This window comes from Callorhinus ursinus, unplaced genomic scaffold (genome assembly GCF_003265705.2).
Source record: "Callorhinus ursinus isolate GAN/ISIS: 27379988/994484 unplaced genomic scaffold, GSC_fseal_2.0 scaffold50, whole genome shotgun sequence".
Lineage (NCBI taxonomy): Eukaryota > Metazoa > Chordata > Mammalia > Carnivora > Otariidae > Callorhinus > Callorhinus ursinus.
The window spans coordinates 8,064,153-8,079,041 of record NW_027397112.1 but is presented as its reverse complement, the minus strand read 5'-3'; the positions used below and the strand labels follow the sequence as shown (position 1 = coordinate 8,079,041).

The 14,889-nt window shown below is 47.8% G+C and overlaps 1 protein-coding gene across 10 annotated transcripts in view; it reads right to left on the bottom strand.

The window, feature by feature from the left end:
* PECAM1 (platelet and endothelial cell adhesion molecule 1) overlaps nt 1-14,889 on the bottom strand; it is a 71,645-nt gene that overhangs the window by 13,302 nt on the left and 43,454 nt on the right. For 4 of the 10 annotated variants that reach the window (XM_025890311.2, XM_025890314.2, XM_025890316.2 and 1 more), the window contains exons 10-15: nt 14,187-14,294; nt 13,017-13,044; nt 11,519-11,595; nt 8,973-9,026; nt 7,185-7,247; nt 1,419-1,475 (exon numbers count right to left, since the gene is read on the bottom strand). In XM_025890311.2, coding sequence (XP_025746096.1) covers nt 1,419-1,475; nt 7,185-7,247; nt 8,973-9,026; nt 11,519-11,595; nt 13,017-13,044; nt 14,187-14,294 — 387 coding nt within the window. The remainder of the gene's footprint in view (nt 1-1,418; nt 1,476-7,184; nt 7,248-8,972; nt 9,027-11,518; nt 11,596-13,016; nt 13,045-14,186; nt 14,295-14,889) is intronic. The other 6 variants (XM_073883259.1, XM_073883261.1, XM_073883262.1 and 3 more) reach the window with 6 other exon arrangements.

The following is a 14,889-nucleotide window of genomic DNA, read 5'->3' as shown; positions in this document are numbered from 1 at the left end:
TAAAATGGGACTTATTGTGAGGATTCAAAGAGATATTGTAACAGTAAGCGCTGAATCCTTTTGCATAACCAAAGCAACTAAAAGTGAACAATCTCAGGGACCTCGAGGAAAGCAGGAGTGTTTTTACACAATTACCCAACAGGACCCAGTGTGAACCCTACTGGAGCTCTAGCTTTTTGTTACCCTGGAAAAATAGAGAAGGTCTATTTATTTCTCAATTTGCATTTTGCTACCTCTGAACATACTGAGAGTGCAAAATGAAATGCTGAAACCAAAAATTGCCCCAGGAAATGGTTTCTGAAAAATCAGTCAGTCAGTGTCAAGTTCCACAAGGGGTTGAGTTTCTGCTCTACCCACGCAAATACATTTAAAAAACATACTAAGGGGAGATCCCTGTTTCAGCTAAAAAGTGCGTCTCCTCCAGTTAGGACAGTGCTTCTCAAATGTTGGTGGTGTCAGCAATATCTGGGAGCCTGTTAGAGGTCAGATTCTGAAGAGTCAGATTCTCATGGGTCTGGGCTCCCCCTGACACCGCCACAGCCACTGGTCGTGGAGCCCGCTCGGAGTAGCCAGGCTGTCCCGAAGCTGCCCGGCCAGTTGTAATGCTTCCCAGAGAATCCGCTTAAATACAGGTCTGAGGCAAGATATCCACGTAGTGACTATTTCCCCCAGAATCATGCCTTTTGGGTTGTGACTTATTTTCAGAATTTAAAAAGGAGTCTTTGTATTCCATTCATTTCCCCAGAATGGGATAGAATAAGGATACAAAAAATGGTATTGCTGGGAGCTTCCCCAGTTCCACGTCTGCTTGGGCACTGTGCTCAGTCCTGGGGGAAGCTCTTCATGGGGAAGTGGTGGAGATGGGGACTGAACTGGGGTCTAGCATCAAAGAAAAGGAGAATCCAAGGAGCAGATCCACCCCCCACCCCCAGGCAGCATGTTCTCAGAAAGACTGAGCTACCCAACGTCTTGAAAGCAAAGCACTGACTTAAGTCTACGGACTCTGGGCACCCACCGCGCACCAGGGCCCATGCGGCGGGGCGGGGAGAAGGGCAGGTGAGGCACCCTGGGTGGCACCTGAGCACAGGTGGGGCCATGCTGCTTCTCCTGAGGTCACATGAGCACACAGCGGTGTGAGGACACACTCCAGCTCAGCTGCCCATTAGCTGGGTATGAATGTGTGAGGTCCTGTTTCCCTGGCATGCAGTAGGCACTTAATACGCATGCATTGACTAAATTGCAGCACACATAACACATGGCTACTTTTTAGGGGTGGCATGTCACCAACTTCGGTGTAAGGGGCAGTACTCCTTTTTGTCTTCCTTTGCTCCTCCTTCTCCCTGCCCACTCCCAAGCCCCTACGGATGATTCAGGGGGAAGCAGCCCCCAGGCTGGGGGAGTCAGGGGCCCTCACTCACCAGGGTTAGCTTTCCGGATTTCACTGTACACCGTCTCTGTGCCCTTGGATTCCAGACCTGGAAAGTGACCAGGTACAGGTCAACAGCTGTCTCTGGGCACCAGCTCAGCCCACTGCTGAAGCAGGAGAATGTCCGAGGCTCCCTGCTTGCCCACTACCCCACCCCACGAGCACCCGTCTCCAGCAGGGCCTGGAGACCTGGTTGCCACAAAGCTCAGGCCATTTCCTGGCTCTAGAAGATCCCGGTCTAACTAGTGTCACTCTTAGCCTGGAAGGATGAGGTCAACAGGCCATTACGGGGGCAGGTCCACCTGCTCCAGGGGAACCCTGGACCTGAGAGGCCACAGCTGGAGAGGTCCCCAGTATCCACCTGCAGCCTCCAGCTCGGGGGCCCCATCCTTGCTCCCCTGCCAGGGTGTCCCCGTGTCCAGCTGCTCCTCCAGCCCCTCCCAGGAGGCAGGGCTATGGGCTCCTGACCATCTGAGGCCTGGGTTAGAGCCTGTGCATCATCTGTGACTTCAAGGACCAGCAGTGACTGAGTCACAGCTAGTCAACTGGCTAGCTGATTTCAAATGCCAACACCGGGGCCTCATTCTGGTTCTGACTGGTCTGGGGTGGCCCTGGCACTGGGGTTTTTTAAAGAGCTTCCAGGAGATTCTAAGACGCAGACAGGGTTGAGATCCTCTGGTCTGGACTCTTTCGGAATAGCAGACAGATGACCGACCAGGGTATGGATTACGCCCAGAGGAGACTCAGGGTTTGGGGGACAAAACACCCATACGGGCACCTGTTTAAGTTGAAGTCGACGTACAGGCTGTGTATACACGCACTTGCACACACACTCGTACTGTGTCTACACGAATCATACTCATACACCCCGTGTGTACCCACCCAGCGTATGTACATACATACACACCCACAAACCTCAGGGGACAGGATGGGGCCCGGCCACTACCCCCGCCTCCTCTCACCGTGCTCAGTACTGTGTGGGTGTTATTTTCCTTGGTGGCAGACGGCCAGGGCATGCCCACGCACTCTAACTGCACCAGGATACCCCTGGCTCACTAGGCTCCAGGGAGCCCCAGGCCCTGAACACCGCCCCTCACTGCCCGCAGGGCCCTTTCTCTCTGCCTGCATTCCTCCTCCAAGTCCCAGGACAAGCTTTGTTCCTGCGCCTGGGTTCACACACCCTCACACACCTACCTACTCCCTAACACACTCACCTCTTCCCTGTGCCCAGGGCAGTTACGTAGGACCCCTGTGCTCCCACAGCACTTTGGGGACACTTGCCCATGACCACACTGACATTATTTGTCCCCACGACCGTCTCCCTGGTGGACCCGGAGCTCCTCCAGAGCAGCGCCTGAGGTCCGGTGCACCTCCCGATCCCAGGCCTTGCACGGTTACCTGGAGGCAGCCAGAAAGGTTCGATAGGACAGTGAAGGCACCAGTCAATGTCCTTGCAAGGGTTTCTGTCTCAGACCCTGAGCTTCAGGAAGGCCTTGGCGTAATCAGCCTGTTCCCTGAGGTTTTAGATCTTAGGATTAAAACCATGGTCATTCATTAGACACTGAATCACCGGTGAATGGTGGTGGTTCCTGTGCCAGGACCTGAACACCAGGAGGAAGCCTGGAGGTGGGGGGTGGTTCAGATCCCCCAACAGGTGAACTTGGGACATCTGGGGTGGCCAGAGCCTTGTAGAAGTCTTCATATGACTCCCCCAAGGCACCAAACAGGAGTTGGTACTCACCAGCATGGCTGAGATACCAACCACCCCTCTGCCAGGACCCCTGCTTTTCTCTAAGAGGCCAGCAGAGATGCTTACGGCACTCCCCACGCTCCCTCCGCGGCGCCAGATTTGGGGGGTATACAGGGAGGCTCCAGGGATTCCCACATCTCCTGGGGAATCTACCGCATCCCCAAGGGATTCTGCGCCATGTTAGGCCTGGGCAGGTCACGCATTCAGTATGATCCTAACACCTGTTGTGCGCTGGGCACCATGGACAAGGAAGGGAAAAGGTAACTCGGACCTGGAGCTTTTGGGAGCTCCAGGCTGTGGAGCAGACAACGCTGGGAGAAACAATATAGGATGCTGTGTGTCAGGTGCACCGGGGTCCCTGCTAGCTCACCCTCAGACTCTGTCCCACAGTGGGAGTGGGGGCCGTGGGGAAGGAATGGAGGGATGAGGTGGGGTGGCCCAGCCTGGGGGCTGGTCACCCTTGTAAGAGCGACAGCCCCCAGGCTTGCTGGTAGACCTCTCTGGTCACCTTGGGGACACTCTAACACCCTCTGGATTCAAGAGCTGCACTTGACCCCCTTCCTCCTTGTAACTGCGGATCAGCCCGGGCAGCAGGGTGATTTCCACTTCTTGGCAGAGCGGCTACCCTTGCAGCTGTCCCAGTGATTCCTCCTGCTGCCCCCTCCCCGCCCCCCCCGGTGGTTCTGCCCGCTGTGATGGGTGGGGGCTGGCACCTCAACACGGCCACCTTGCTCTGCTTGGCAGCTGCCTGCTAATGAGTAACCCAGGCCAACAGGCTGTTTGTCTCTGCTGTCAGGGATGTTTCCGCATGGGGCTTTATTTTGGCTTCTGTTTTTCTCTGTTAACCGAGAAAGAGATGGCTTCAACGTCATGGGGTTTTCCCAGCAATTTGCCTCACAGCAAACAAGCAACAGACTGGCTTTAACAAGTTCCTTCCCACCCTGCCTCCACCCTGCAGTGATTCCTTGGCCAGCTGCCAGTCAGAGGCAGAGCTGGGCACGATCCTCATCCCTTCCCCCATCCCAGCTGTGGAAGAGGGAGCCTTGAGGACAGGGAGCTGGGTTGGCCAAGACCAGATCAAGTTTACTCATCACTGGCCTTGAAACCACAAAGCCCTTTCCTCACCCTAGTGACGCCCCACCCACCACCCATGAGAAAGCAAGGGGACAGCGTCCTAGGCCAGGCCTGCCCTACCCTGCTGTCCCTGAGCACCCAGGACGCTGGGTCCAGAAAACTCAACTTGAATCTTCTAGAAACTCCATTTCCACCCACTTGGCACTCTCTCTAGCTCTCCCGAGACCCTCGCGGCCACGTGGGGAAAGATGACTGCTGCTGTGCTCAGCCTGGCAAGGAAAGCACCCCTCGTCAGCCTGTCTGAGGATCTCTTTTCCCTTTAGAGCCTACCCCACCTTCACGCACAAAAAAGAAAACCAGACGCTCTAATGTGGAACATTCCCAAAAGAGTGGAAAAGGGACCCTTTTCCAAGGACAAAACCCTGCATCCTTTGTCCTTCAGCTTCCTTCAGTCCAAACGCTCTGAGGCCATCGGGCAAAGCGCTCACAATCCCACCTCGTCCTGGCCCAGCGGGCAGCAGAGGAGGGGGCAGGACCTGGCCCTCTGCAAGGGGAGCATGAGAACCTCAAGGGCCAGAGCCCGGGGAAGCCCCGTCTGCTTGAGCGCCCAGCAGACTTTGGAGGGTCAGGGGACAGCAGGGTTTTTCTACACATATGCAAAATCTCTAGGCAGCCTTGCCCTCTTGCTAGGCTTCCCCGTTCCGTCCCGGCTGGAAGTCCCCTTAAGGGGAAGGGGACTGAGCCCACGATGCACAGTGCCCGGGGCAGTGGTGGTGGGGGGCACTTGTGGCAGGCTCTGGCAGGACCAGAGAAGGCTGGAGGGGAGCCCCCTACAGTCCCTTTAGCCACAGCTGACCCAGCCGACCCAGACTTGCTTCTGAGCACCGGCCCCCTGTGCTGTCTGTCTCCTCTTGGGCATCTCATGTTTCACCTAACTGAACCTGTTCCTCCCAGCCTCAGGCATCCTGACCGTCCATCCGGTTAGTCAGTCATGCAACCTGCAGTGATTCGGTCTCCCCGATCCTTGCCATAAAATCTCATCCAGTGTTGTCATGTCTCTGAAATCTATCTCGAGTCCTTCCACTGGCAGCACTTTGGTTCCACCCTCACCCCCCTCTCCCCTGGTGATAGCACTGATCTGCCTCCTTCCAGATCCTCAGAGGAGTCAAGCTCTGGGCCACCTCATGCTGTCCTTCCCATTTCCTGCGTTCTCCTAACCCTCTCTCCTTTTAGTGGGGCCACCTTCTTTGTGCCCTTCAGGCCCCAGCTTAAATGCCAGCCCCCAAACCTGCCTTTCATGCCTTCTCATTGCTCCCCTTTCCTTTCCTTCCGAGCACTAACCAGAACCTGATGCTATCTATCTATTCTTCGGTTCCTTGTTTTCCGGACTCCCTCACAGGCTCTACCTCCATGGGTCGGGGTTGGGGAGTGGGGATCATATATGTACCTTTGCTGCTTGCACAGGGGCTGGCCCATCAAGGACCCTTACTTTGTTAACAAGCAAACCTCTTTACAATAAAATAAAGAGGAAGAGAACTCTAGGCCTGTCATGGCCCCCACCTTCCCAGGTCCAGTCCAGTCTTAGGAGTAGGATGCCCAGGGCACCTGGGTGGCTCAGTCGGTTAAGCGTCTGCCTTCGGCTCAGGTCATGATCCCGGGGTCCTGGGATCGAGCCCCGCATCGGGCTCCCTGCTCAGCGGGAAGCCTGCTTCCCCTCTCCCGCTCCCCCTGCTTGTGTTCCCTCTCTCACTGTGTCTCTCTCTCTGTCAAATAAATAAATAAAATCTTAAAAAAAAAAAAAAAGAAGAAGTAGAATGCTCAGTGTAGGCATGCAGATGGGGCAGTATCAACTCTAGGGACCATTCTGACTGCAGACTGTGGGAACAGTGCCCCACTGGGCAGCACACAGCCTAGGAGCCGTAGGGGACAGCCTCACCTAAAGATTCCACGCACATACCTGCTGACATGGTACCCAGAACCTAAGCAAGGAAGAAGGAAGGAACCCAAAACTCCTCCCAACTCATGGAGCCAGAGATAATAAAGGGATGCCACTGCCCGGTGACTCTGGCTAATGCTATGTGTGCCCGGTCTGGAAAACGGCCCTCAGCTTGCCAGGCTGAGTGGACACAGCTGTCTGTAGCCCTTAGGCTCAGTGGGAAGGGGGCTGCGTGGCTATAGCCCTGAAGAGCTTCCCAGCAGGGCCAGAGGGCTCTGGGAGGCTCCTTTGAGCGCAGCCTGTGGGAGAGCTAGGGTGAAGGAAGGCTATGGGGAGATGCATGGTTTTTTGTGGGGCCAAAAGCAACTGGAACTGATGCTCTTGTGTTCGCTATGGAGCGTCCCGGGCTGAGTCAGTGTCCCCAGCACAGCACCAGAGCCAGGGACCTCCAGGCCAGCCTGCCCCCGAGATAACCACACACAGAAAAACAAAACCTGAAGTGGGAAGCTAGTGCCACTGTTTACACAGAATGGGGCTCTGTGTTTTCAAAAGCAGTTACCCAAGAGCCCCTTTAACGAGCCAAGCCCTCACTACCTTCAAACGTGTTTCATTTCCCCAAGCTCAAGGTGCAAGCAACTCTTTAAGAAAGATGCTAGGTGTTGGCAAGGAATGTAGCTCTGGAAGAAAGCCCAAAACACCCAGGAGTGAGGCGGCCCTCAAAAGGTCTCTCAGCAAACACATTTCTTAGCACTTAGTAATTGCTCAGTAAAACCTACTCGTTATTAATAGTATGGTAAATAATAATGAAATTTAATGCCTCAAAAGCCTAGGCAGGGGTCCCTGCTCCTGCCGTAGGCATGCCCAGGTCGGTCTGCTGACTGCCTCCCTTCTGACTGACCAAAGGGACCCCTGTCCTTGGGTCATAGCATAGCTCCGCCTGGTGTCTACACCCAAGCAGACAGCAAAGCTTGGGGGGCCACGCCAGTAATGCTGTTTACCTTGGTAAGGTTCAGGAGAGGTCACTTCCACTTCTGTGTACTCCACATCCAAGGTCAGAGGCTCTGCTCAAAAGAACCACAGCACCCCACAGTTAGACAAAACCTCCTTCAGGGGCCTCTGCCTGCATTAGAGATTTCCACTCAAAGGACTGAAGGAGTGCCTATTTCAAGGAGGAAGCCAGACACAGGCTGAATGCCATTCAGGGTTAAGAGGGACACCTCAGACTGGGGAACAGAGTGATGAGTCCTGCTCTCCCCAGGATGTGGAGGAACCCTTCTGCCCAGGTCCCCTTGTTTCTACTGGGGAAGGATTTATAAAAGCTCAGGATTAGCCACGGCAGTTAACTCTGGAAGCCTAGTCCACGGCCACAGGCATAGAAAGCTATCTCCAAGATGGAAAGAATCTCAGGCAATGGGGAACAGGTTTCCCCAGCCTAAACATGCTCTGAGAATATAAGCCATATGCATCGAAAAACAAGTTAATGAAAGCAGTCGGGCCGCTATGGTGAAATCTGGGAAAGTAGTTGGTCTTTAACTCAAAGTAACATTATTGTTTACTTATTTATTTTTTATTTTAAAATATTTTATTTATTTATTTATTTATTTGGGAGAGAGAGAGAAGGGTGAAGGGCAGAGGGAGAAGCAGACTCCTTGCTGAGCAGGGAGCCTGATGCAGGACTCGATCCTGGGACTCCAGAATCCTGACCTCAGCCGAAGGCAGACGCTTAACAGCCTGAGCCACCCAGGCACCCTATTGTTTTGTTTTTGAAGTCTCAAAGTGAGTCTTTCTCACCAGCACTAAAAACTGATGTGTGGTCAAGGACACCGGTATTTACTTCTTTATATCTTTAGCTCCTGTGATAGCAGGCTGGAGGGGAAGGGAATTTTGAAAAATGAGTTAGCCCGATCCTTCTGAGCTTTAAAAGCCACAGCAAGCAATCTATTGTTCATTGTCTTTAAAAATTAGCAGCAATGCTATTTTATATTTTTATAGTGTATGTTTCCTTTTTATTAAATACTTAGGTTTCAAAGAATATTTATGTTAGGTATAAAATACAGATAATAATAATAAATAACGGTGTACCCATCACCTTTTTAAGAAAAAGAACATTTTTATTACCCCTGACGTACCCTGTGTGCTTCTCCCCATCCCAGACCCTTAATACTTTCCTTCTAGCTTTATTGAGGCATAAATGACATGTAACCTTGTATAAGTGAAGGTGTACAACCTGATAATTTACCACAATGCTATTTTAGAAAACACCCCCACCTCTACTATCCAAGAGAAAGGAGATCCTCCTACAGTACCCAGTACCCAGTTCCATGTTAGGTATAACCCAGGTCTTTCCTACTGGAATTTAGTTTACTGTCTTTCTTTTTTAAGAGATTTATTTATTTAGTTTAGAGAGAGAGAACAAGTTGGGGGAAGGGCAGAGGGAGAGGGAGAGAGAATCTCAACCAGACTCCATGCTGAGCACGGAGCCCGATGTGGGGCTCATTCTCACAACCCTGAGATCATAACCTGAGCCAAAACCAAGAGTCAGATGCTCAACCGACTGAGCCACCCAGGGGCCCCTAGGTTACTTTCCAGTAAGAACACAAGATAGCATCTTTGGAGCAAGTGACCAGCCACCCCCATTTTACACAGCAGCTGGGGACAGGGTCACTGGGGTGGCAGGGGAGTGGGGGGTAATATCCTCAGGTCTTAACAGTTTTAGTTCTTTCCTAGGGGTCTTTTTTTCTGTAAATGTTTCTAATTAAAAAAAAAAAACTTAGTTTGACAATTACCTTTATTTTCATTTATTGGTTTCATTGCATGGTTTCCAACATCTTCATTGTAACCTAATTGAAAAATAACAAAGAGGATGAGTGGCAACAGAAATCCTAGTTTCCTATATAACTTGTAAAAACCTCAGTGCCACTAACACACAGAGTCTGGCCTAACTTCGTCAGTGTAGTGGTCCACCAGCAGTGTAGAAGATTCTGGATTCCTTCTTCGTCCCCCTATGGCCCCATCCGACCTCTGTGTGGTCATTTTCTAATATCAGTGATGCCCACCATCCCATGGGTGGGATACTTCTGCTTGTGAATTGTTCAAGACTCAGAATTGTTCACTTTGAGTAAGCTCATTAGAAATTAAGCCTAATTCCAAAAAAAAAAGAAGAAGAAGAAGATAGCAGGAGGGGAAGAATAAAGGGCAGTAAATCGGAGGGGGAGACGAACCATGAGAGACGATGGACTCTGAAAAACAAACTGAGGGTTCTAGAGGGGAGGGGCGGTGGGGGGATGGGTTAGCCTGGGGATGGGTATTAAAGAGGGCACGTTCTGCGTGGAGCACGGGTGTTATGCACAAACAATGAATCATGGAACACTACATCAAAAACTAATGATGTAATGTATGGTGATTAACATAACAATAAAAAATTTAAAGAAAAAAAAAGAAATTAAGCTTAATTCTAAAGGGATAGGCCCGTAACCAGAAACATGAAGAACACTAGCAAACTAACCCTCTCCAATCAGAGAGCTAGATGCAGGAGAACATGGTTTAAAGAAATCGTGGTACCTCTACGCTGCCACCTCAGTGGGCAAAAAGAACTTCTTAACTTTTTTTTATCAAGTTGTTCTTTATTAAAAATAATTTTATGGATTATAAATAATATAAATACTTCTGAAGAACACATGATTTTCCATCATGCATTTAAGCTAATTACTTATTGTGATTACTAAAATATTTTATAAAGTGAAATAATCCATGGAGAGACAATATAAGAATTAGAATATTTCTTGCATTTTAGAAATTTGGGGGAAATCCTATTTTAATCCAAGTCTATATTAGCATTCAATTTAAAGTGTCTATGTATTTATGTATAATACAAATAACCAAAAGAACCCCCCTCATACCGCAAAAAGGTATAACACTGGATTACTTTTTGCTAAATAGTCCAAATATTTCTGAAGGTAGTTTCTTACATGATACTCTGTTTTCTTTATTGGTCCATTACTTTTGTTATTACAGATGTTTTGTTTTGTTTTTTTTAAAGATTTTCTTTATTTGACAGAGAGAGACACAGCGAGAGGGAACACAAGCAGGAGGAGGGGGAGAGGGAGAAGCAGGCTTCCCGCCAAGCAGGGAGCCCAATGCGGGGCTCGATCCCAGGACCCTGGAATCATGACCTGAGCCAAAGGCAGACGCTTACATGGCTGAGCCACCCAGGCGCCCCTTGTTATTACAGATGTTTTATTCACTTTTTAGTAAGGATTGTACCACATTGTATGTTTTCTTTAGCTCCTGTTCTATTTGATGGACTTCAGGAATTCCCAGGTTCTTCCATCTGTTTATTTATTGTTTGTCTGTTTACATGTTTATTTTTTTAAGTAGGCTCCATGCCCAGTGTGGGGCTTGAACTCACCACCCTGAGACTGAGCCTCGTGCTCTGCCGACTGAGCCAACCAGGCACTGTTTTATTCACTTTTTAAAGGTTGATGATTTGGTAGTTACAAGAATTGCTCAGTTCTTAAAACATATGCCTCAAGTACGCCCTGCAAGAGGCATATCCTAAAACTCTCATTTTGTGGAACACTCACACATTTAGTAAAGAACATGAGCGTTCTATTCCCAGAACTGCTGATAAAGAAAACTGCCCCCAACCTGGTCTGGGACAGGACACTGCACGTGATAAAATTATCCACCCCGCTGGGAAGTGGCCACCACCCCAGCTCCAAGACTGCAGCAATTTTCTCCGAGACCTAATGGGATTAAGAAATGCACGGGGATTGGCTTCCCACCCTACTGAGCGGACTTCCAAGCTTGCACTAAAGCCTTATCACCAGGTACTCTTTGTACCACTCTTTTCTTTTAAATGCCTCCACTAACAGAGAAATATTGAAATCAGTTGTGGCAAAAGCTGAATGGAAACTGTCTTGTGCTTGTAATAAATAATTCCATCTGAGAAGATCTTTTACCAATGCCTTCATCTGATAACTGGTCTCTCGCTCTCTTAACAAAAGGATAATGATTATACCTGGGTCATGTTCAAAGTTTTGGAAGATAACCCAGGATGGGTATTCGCAGCATTATAATTATTCTCCACCTTAACTCCTGGGGATGTTTAGATGGTGGTAAGATTAGGGTAGAATGTTCTGCCTTTCTTCCTAAGTTTTTGTTTTGCTTATCAGCTCACCCTTCCACGACTGGTTAGATGAAGTGCCCCTGCTTGAGGACAGGGCTTCCCTTCCAACTTGAACCTCGTCATCTACAGATTCTGCTTCTAAGAGGGGTGAGGGAGTGTGTGACCCAGCTGGGGAAAACACTTAGCAGGAAACCATGACTCTACCGTAATGTCTGTTGGCTTCAGTATTGGGATCTGACAACATCTTCTCGTTGCTGGAGTTCAGAAGTGGTGCTGCTGGCCTTAAAAGGAAATTTCAAGAGGAAAGAAAGAGTATGACTTTTTTTGGCTCTAACTTCAAACCACGAAAACAATCAAGGAAAGATGTAAGAAAACCAGGGGGAGTTTTCTGAAGTGAGGAAAACTTTACCCTCTCCTGTGGAAAATAAACATTTTTTCCAAAATGTTGACAAAAACTCTTTGCTGTTAAAAAAAGTGTGAGGGCCCTTCCTGGCTATAGCAAGCTCTGAAGAAGTAGCGTTTTCTTGTCCTTCTCTGGACGGTCTTCATTTATTTCCAGAATTGCTTGATTATTTCATTATTCCATTCATTAAATAGTCCATCATCTCATAAATATTTGACATACCAGAATTATCCTATATTAATCAAATATATACACACATATATCCTTGTTACTTTCACTTACATATAAATGGCCTGTTAGAAATGTATTCTGGTATGTATTTATAGAAATCGTTTCAGATAAAGACTATGTCTGCCAAATTGAATATTATTGTATATTAAAATACAAAATATTTTGCCTTAAGCAATACGTATGATTTCATTATTGTTGATCAAGAGTTTTATTTGCTCTTATACAATTTCTCATACATGTCAATATTAGCATCAAATTAGAAATGAAAATGACACTTTTTAATATTTTGCATGGGACTCCGCATAACTCATTTTAATTTATATATAATATGTGAAGCTTTTTATGTATTTTATTGAGAAATAAAAATTGGATATTTGGCTTTTGTACAATAAAAATAAGAAGTGTCAGGGCCAAGGTGAATCCCACCCCTCTGAATTCTTCGTCCCGTGCTACTGTTTTTCTCCAGGACAGAGCTATCTCTTTCCATACTTTTGAATTTTGGATTTCAAGAACAGTAAAAATATTACCACCTTTTTTTTTTTTTAGGCCAACTCTATTTTGCCAAGTAAGCAATTTTTTTAAAGATTTTATTTATTTATTTGAGAGAGAATGAGAAATAGAGAGCACGAGAGGGAAGAGGGTCAGAGGGAGAAGCAGACTCCCCGCTGAGCAGGGAGCCCGATGTGGGACTCGATCCCAGGACTCCAGGATCATGACCTGAGCCGAAGGCAGTCGCTCAACCAACTGAGCCACCCAGGTGCCCCCCAAGTAAGCAATTTTTAAAAATTCCATCTACTACCAATATAATTTTATAAGGAAAAGAGGATCTCACAAGGAACAATATAAGAAGGACATGACCTCAGAATAAAGCCATTCTTTCCCATGGAAGGACAGTTGGCAATCTTCCAAGGAGCCAAAGACACATGCATCCCTATGCTACTCACACCTAAGACCCTTATTTTTCTGAGTTTTCCAAGAGACACTGAAAACTCTCTAAGGACCAGAATCTCCCTATAGTTGATGCACATCTACAGAGTAGCCACCTCTCTCCCAAGTACACACACTGACCTGGACATCTCCACTGGTGTCTGCTTGGCTTTAAAAGAGAAAGAGAAAATCCAAAGTTAGTATAAAGTATCCATGTCTGTACCAGATAGGAAGACTCATCTCAACCATATTTGACTTTCTTGAAGATTGAATACCCATAAAAAGAGAAAAGAAAGCCAAATATATTCCTCCTTTAAAAAAAAAGAAAAAAACAAACAAACAAATAAACAAACAAAGTAGGTCTTCTCTTGGTCTTATACCGAGAGATTTCACATCATTTCCTCCAGAAATATGGACATTTTGACTGTTTTAGCCAGGAGCAATTTTCCTTAGTGGAATGTAATAGAGATGAAGTCAACAGGAGAGGAACCAGGTAAGCCAGATAAATGGGCAACTATCTTTTTGATTCAAGATGATTCCAAGAACTAAAGGCTACATCAGTCCTTATACTTTTAATTCCCAGCTGGCCTGAGACCAAGGCCAGGGTCAGCCTTAGGAAAGGGCTGGTTCTGGAGTCTGTCTTCCCAGAAGGGTTGCAGCTTTCTTGTTCTAGAAAAACCCAGGGCCCCTCCTCATCCCGTCTGCCCCCACCCATCCCAGGCAGCAGCTCTGGGGCTCCAAAACAACCTGCCCTACTCTACAAAAATTTTTGCAGAATTTAGTGGGGCCGTGCCCTTTTCCTTAAGTTCATGCTAGCTGACTCTGATTTCTGAGTGTCAGTGGGTGATCCTGGCTTCCCTTCCATGTGTGGTTAACCTCAAGCACAGGTTAGAAATCATGGCACAAATGGCAGATCAATTGGGAGGCATTCAGTGGATGGGGGGGTGGGGCTAGGTGGGTCTCCATAGCACTCTACCAACTGCAGGACTAGGTGTGGCCAAATCCACAGAAACAGCATCTTCTGACCACATGTAGATGCAACCTCCCCCCAGATGCATCTTTTCTGGGTCGTCCAACTAGGAAAGCAATTTCTTTCATTTGTGACTAACTAAATCCAAGGGGGCAATAAAAGCTTTATGCCCATCAAAGCCAAAATCTTTGGTTATCAAGGTGACACCCCAAGGAGAAAAGCAATTGTCATCAGTTTTATCTCCTCAGTTCCCAGTGGGGCAGAGCACTAGCCCCTCATGTCCAGGGCCAGTTTCCTGGACAGGGCAACCTACCAGAATGGAACAGAAGAACTGTACTTACCCTTGGCTTTCTTCAGAAAATAACATCTGGCCCCAAGTACCAAGATGGCAATTATCACTCCAATGACAAATACTGCAATAAGTCCTTTTATCCATGGGGCAAGAAAGACTGGAAACGAAGAAAAAAAATACACACACACACACACACACATACACACACACATAGGTTTTTCCTCTGCCAGCAAGAAATAATACCAGGTTTAAGCAACAAATAAGTCTAATTTTTATAATCCTTGTAACCAGCATCTTACATGAGCATCAACCTCTGAAGGACACTGTTCATAGCTGGTGGAGAAATGTTTTTGTGTGTTTTTTGTTTGTTTGTTTGTTTGTTTGCTACAGAGTCAGCTATGGTCTTAAAGGACGATTGGACTGAAGTAGACTCCTTTTTGGGGTCTATTCAGCCCTTCTCCTTCACTAGGAAACCAGCTTCTACCCACTTGTGTGGGCTCCCCTAACTATGTCCCTTCTTCATGACCCAATCCCCTTGGCCATAGGTAGTCCATGGGTGGACATTTGACCCAAGATGGGCCAACTGGTATCTCTTGACCAAGATTTGGAATTACAACTATGTGAGAAATTTCTAATTTTTTATAATAATCAATTCCTCTTTTATATTTAATTTGGATGCATGTCTGTCACTTGCAACAAAAGAGCATGGAGGACATTGGTTTCTTAACCCTCAGTGAAATGAGCTAAACAGC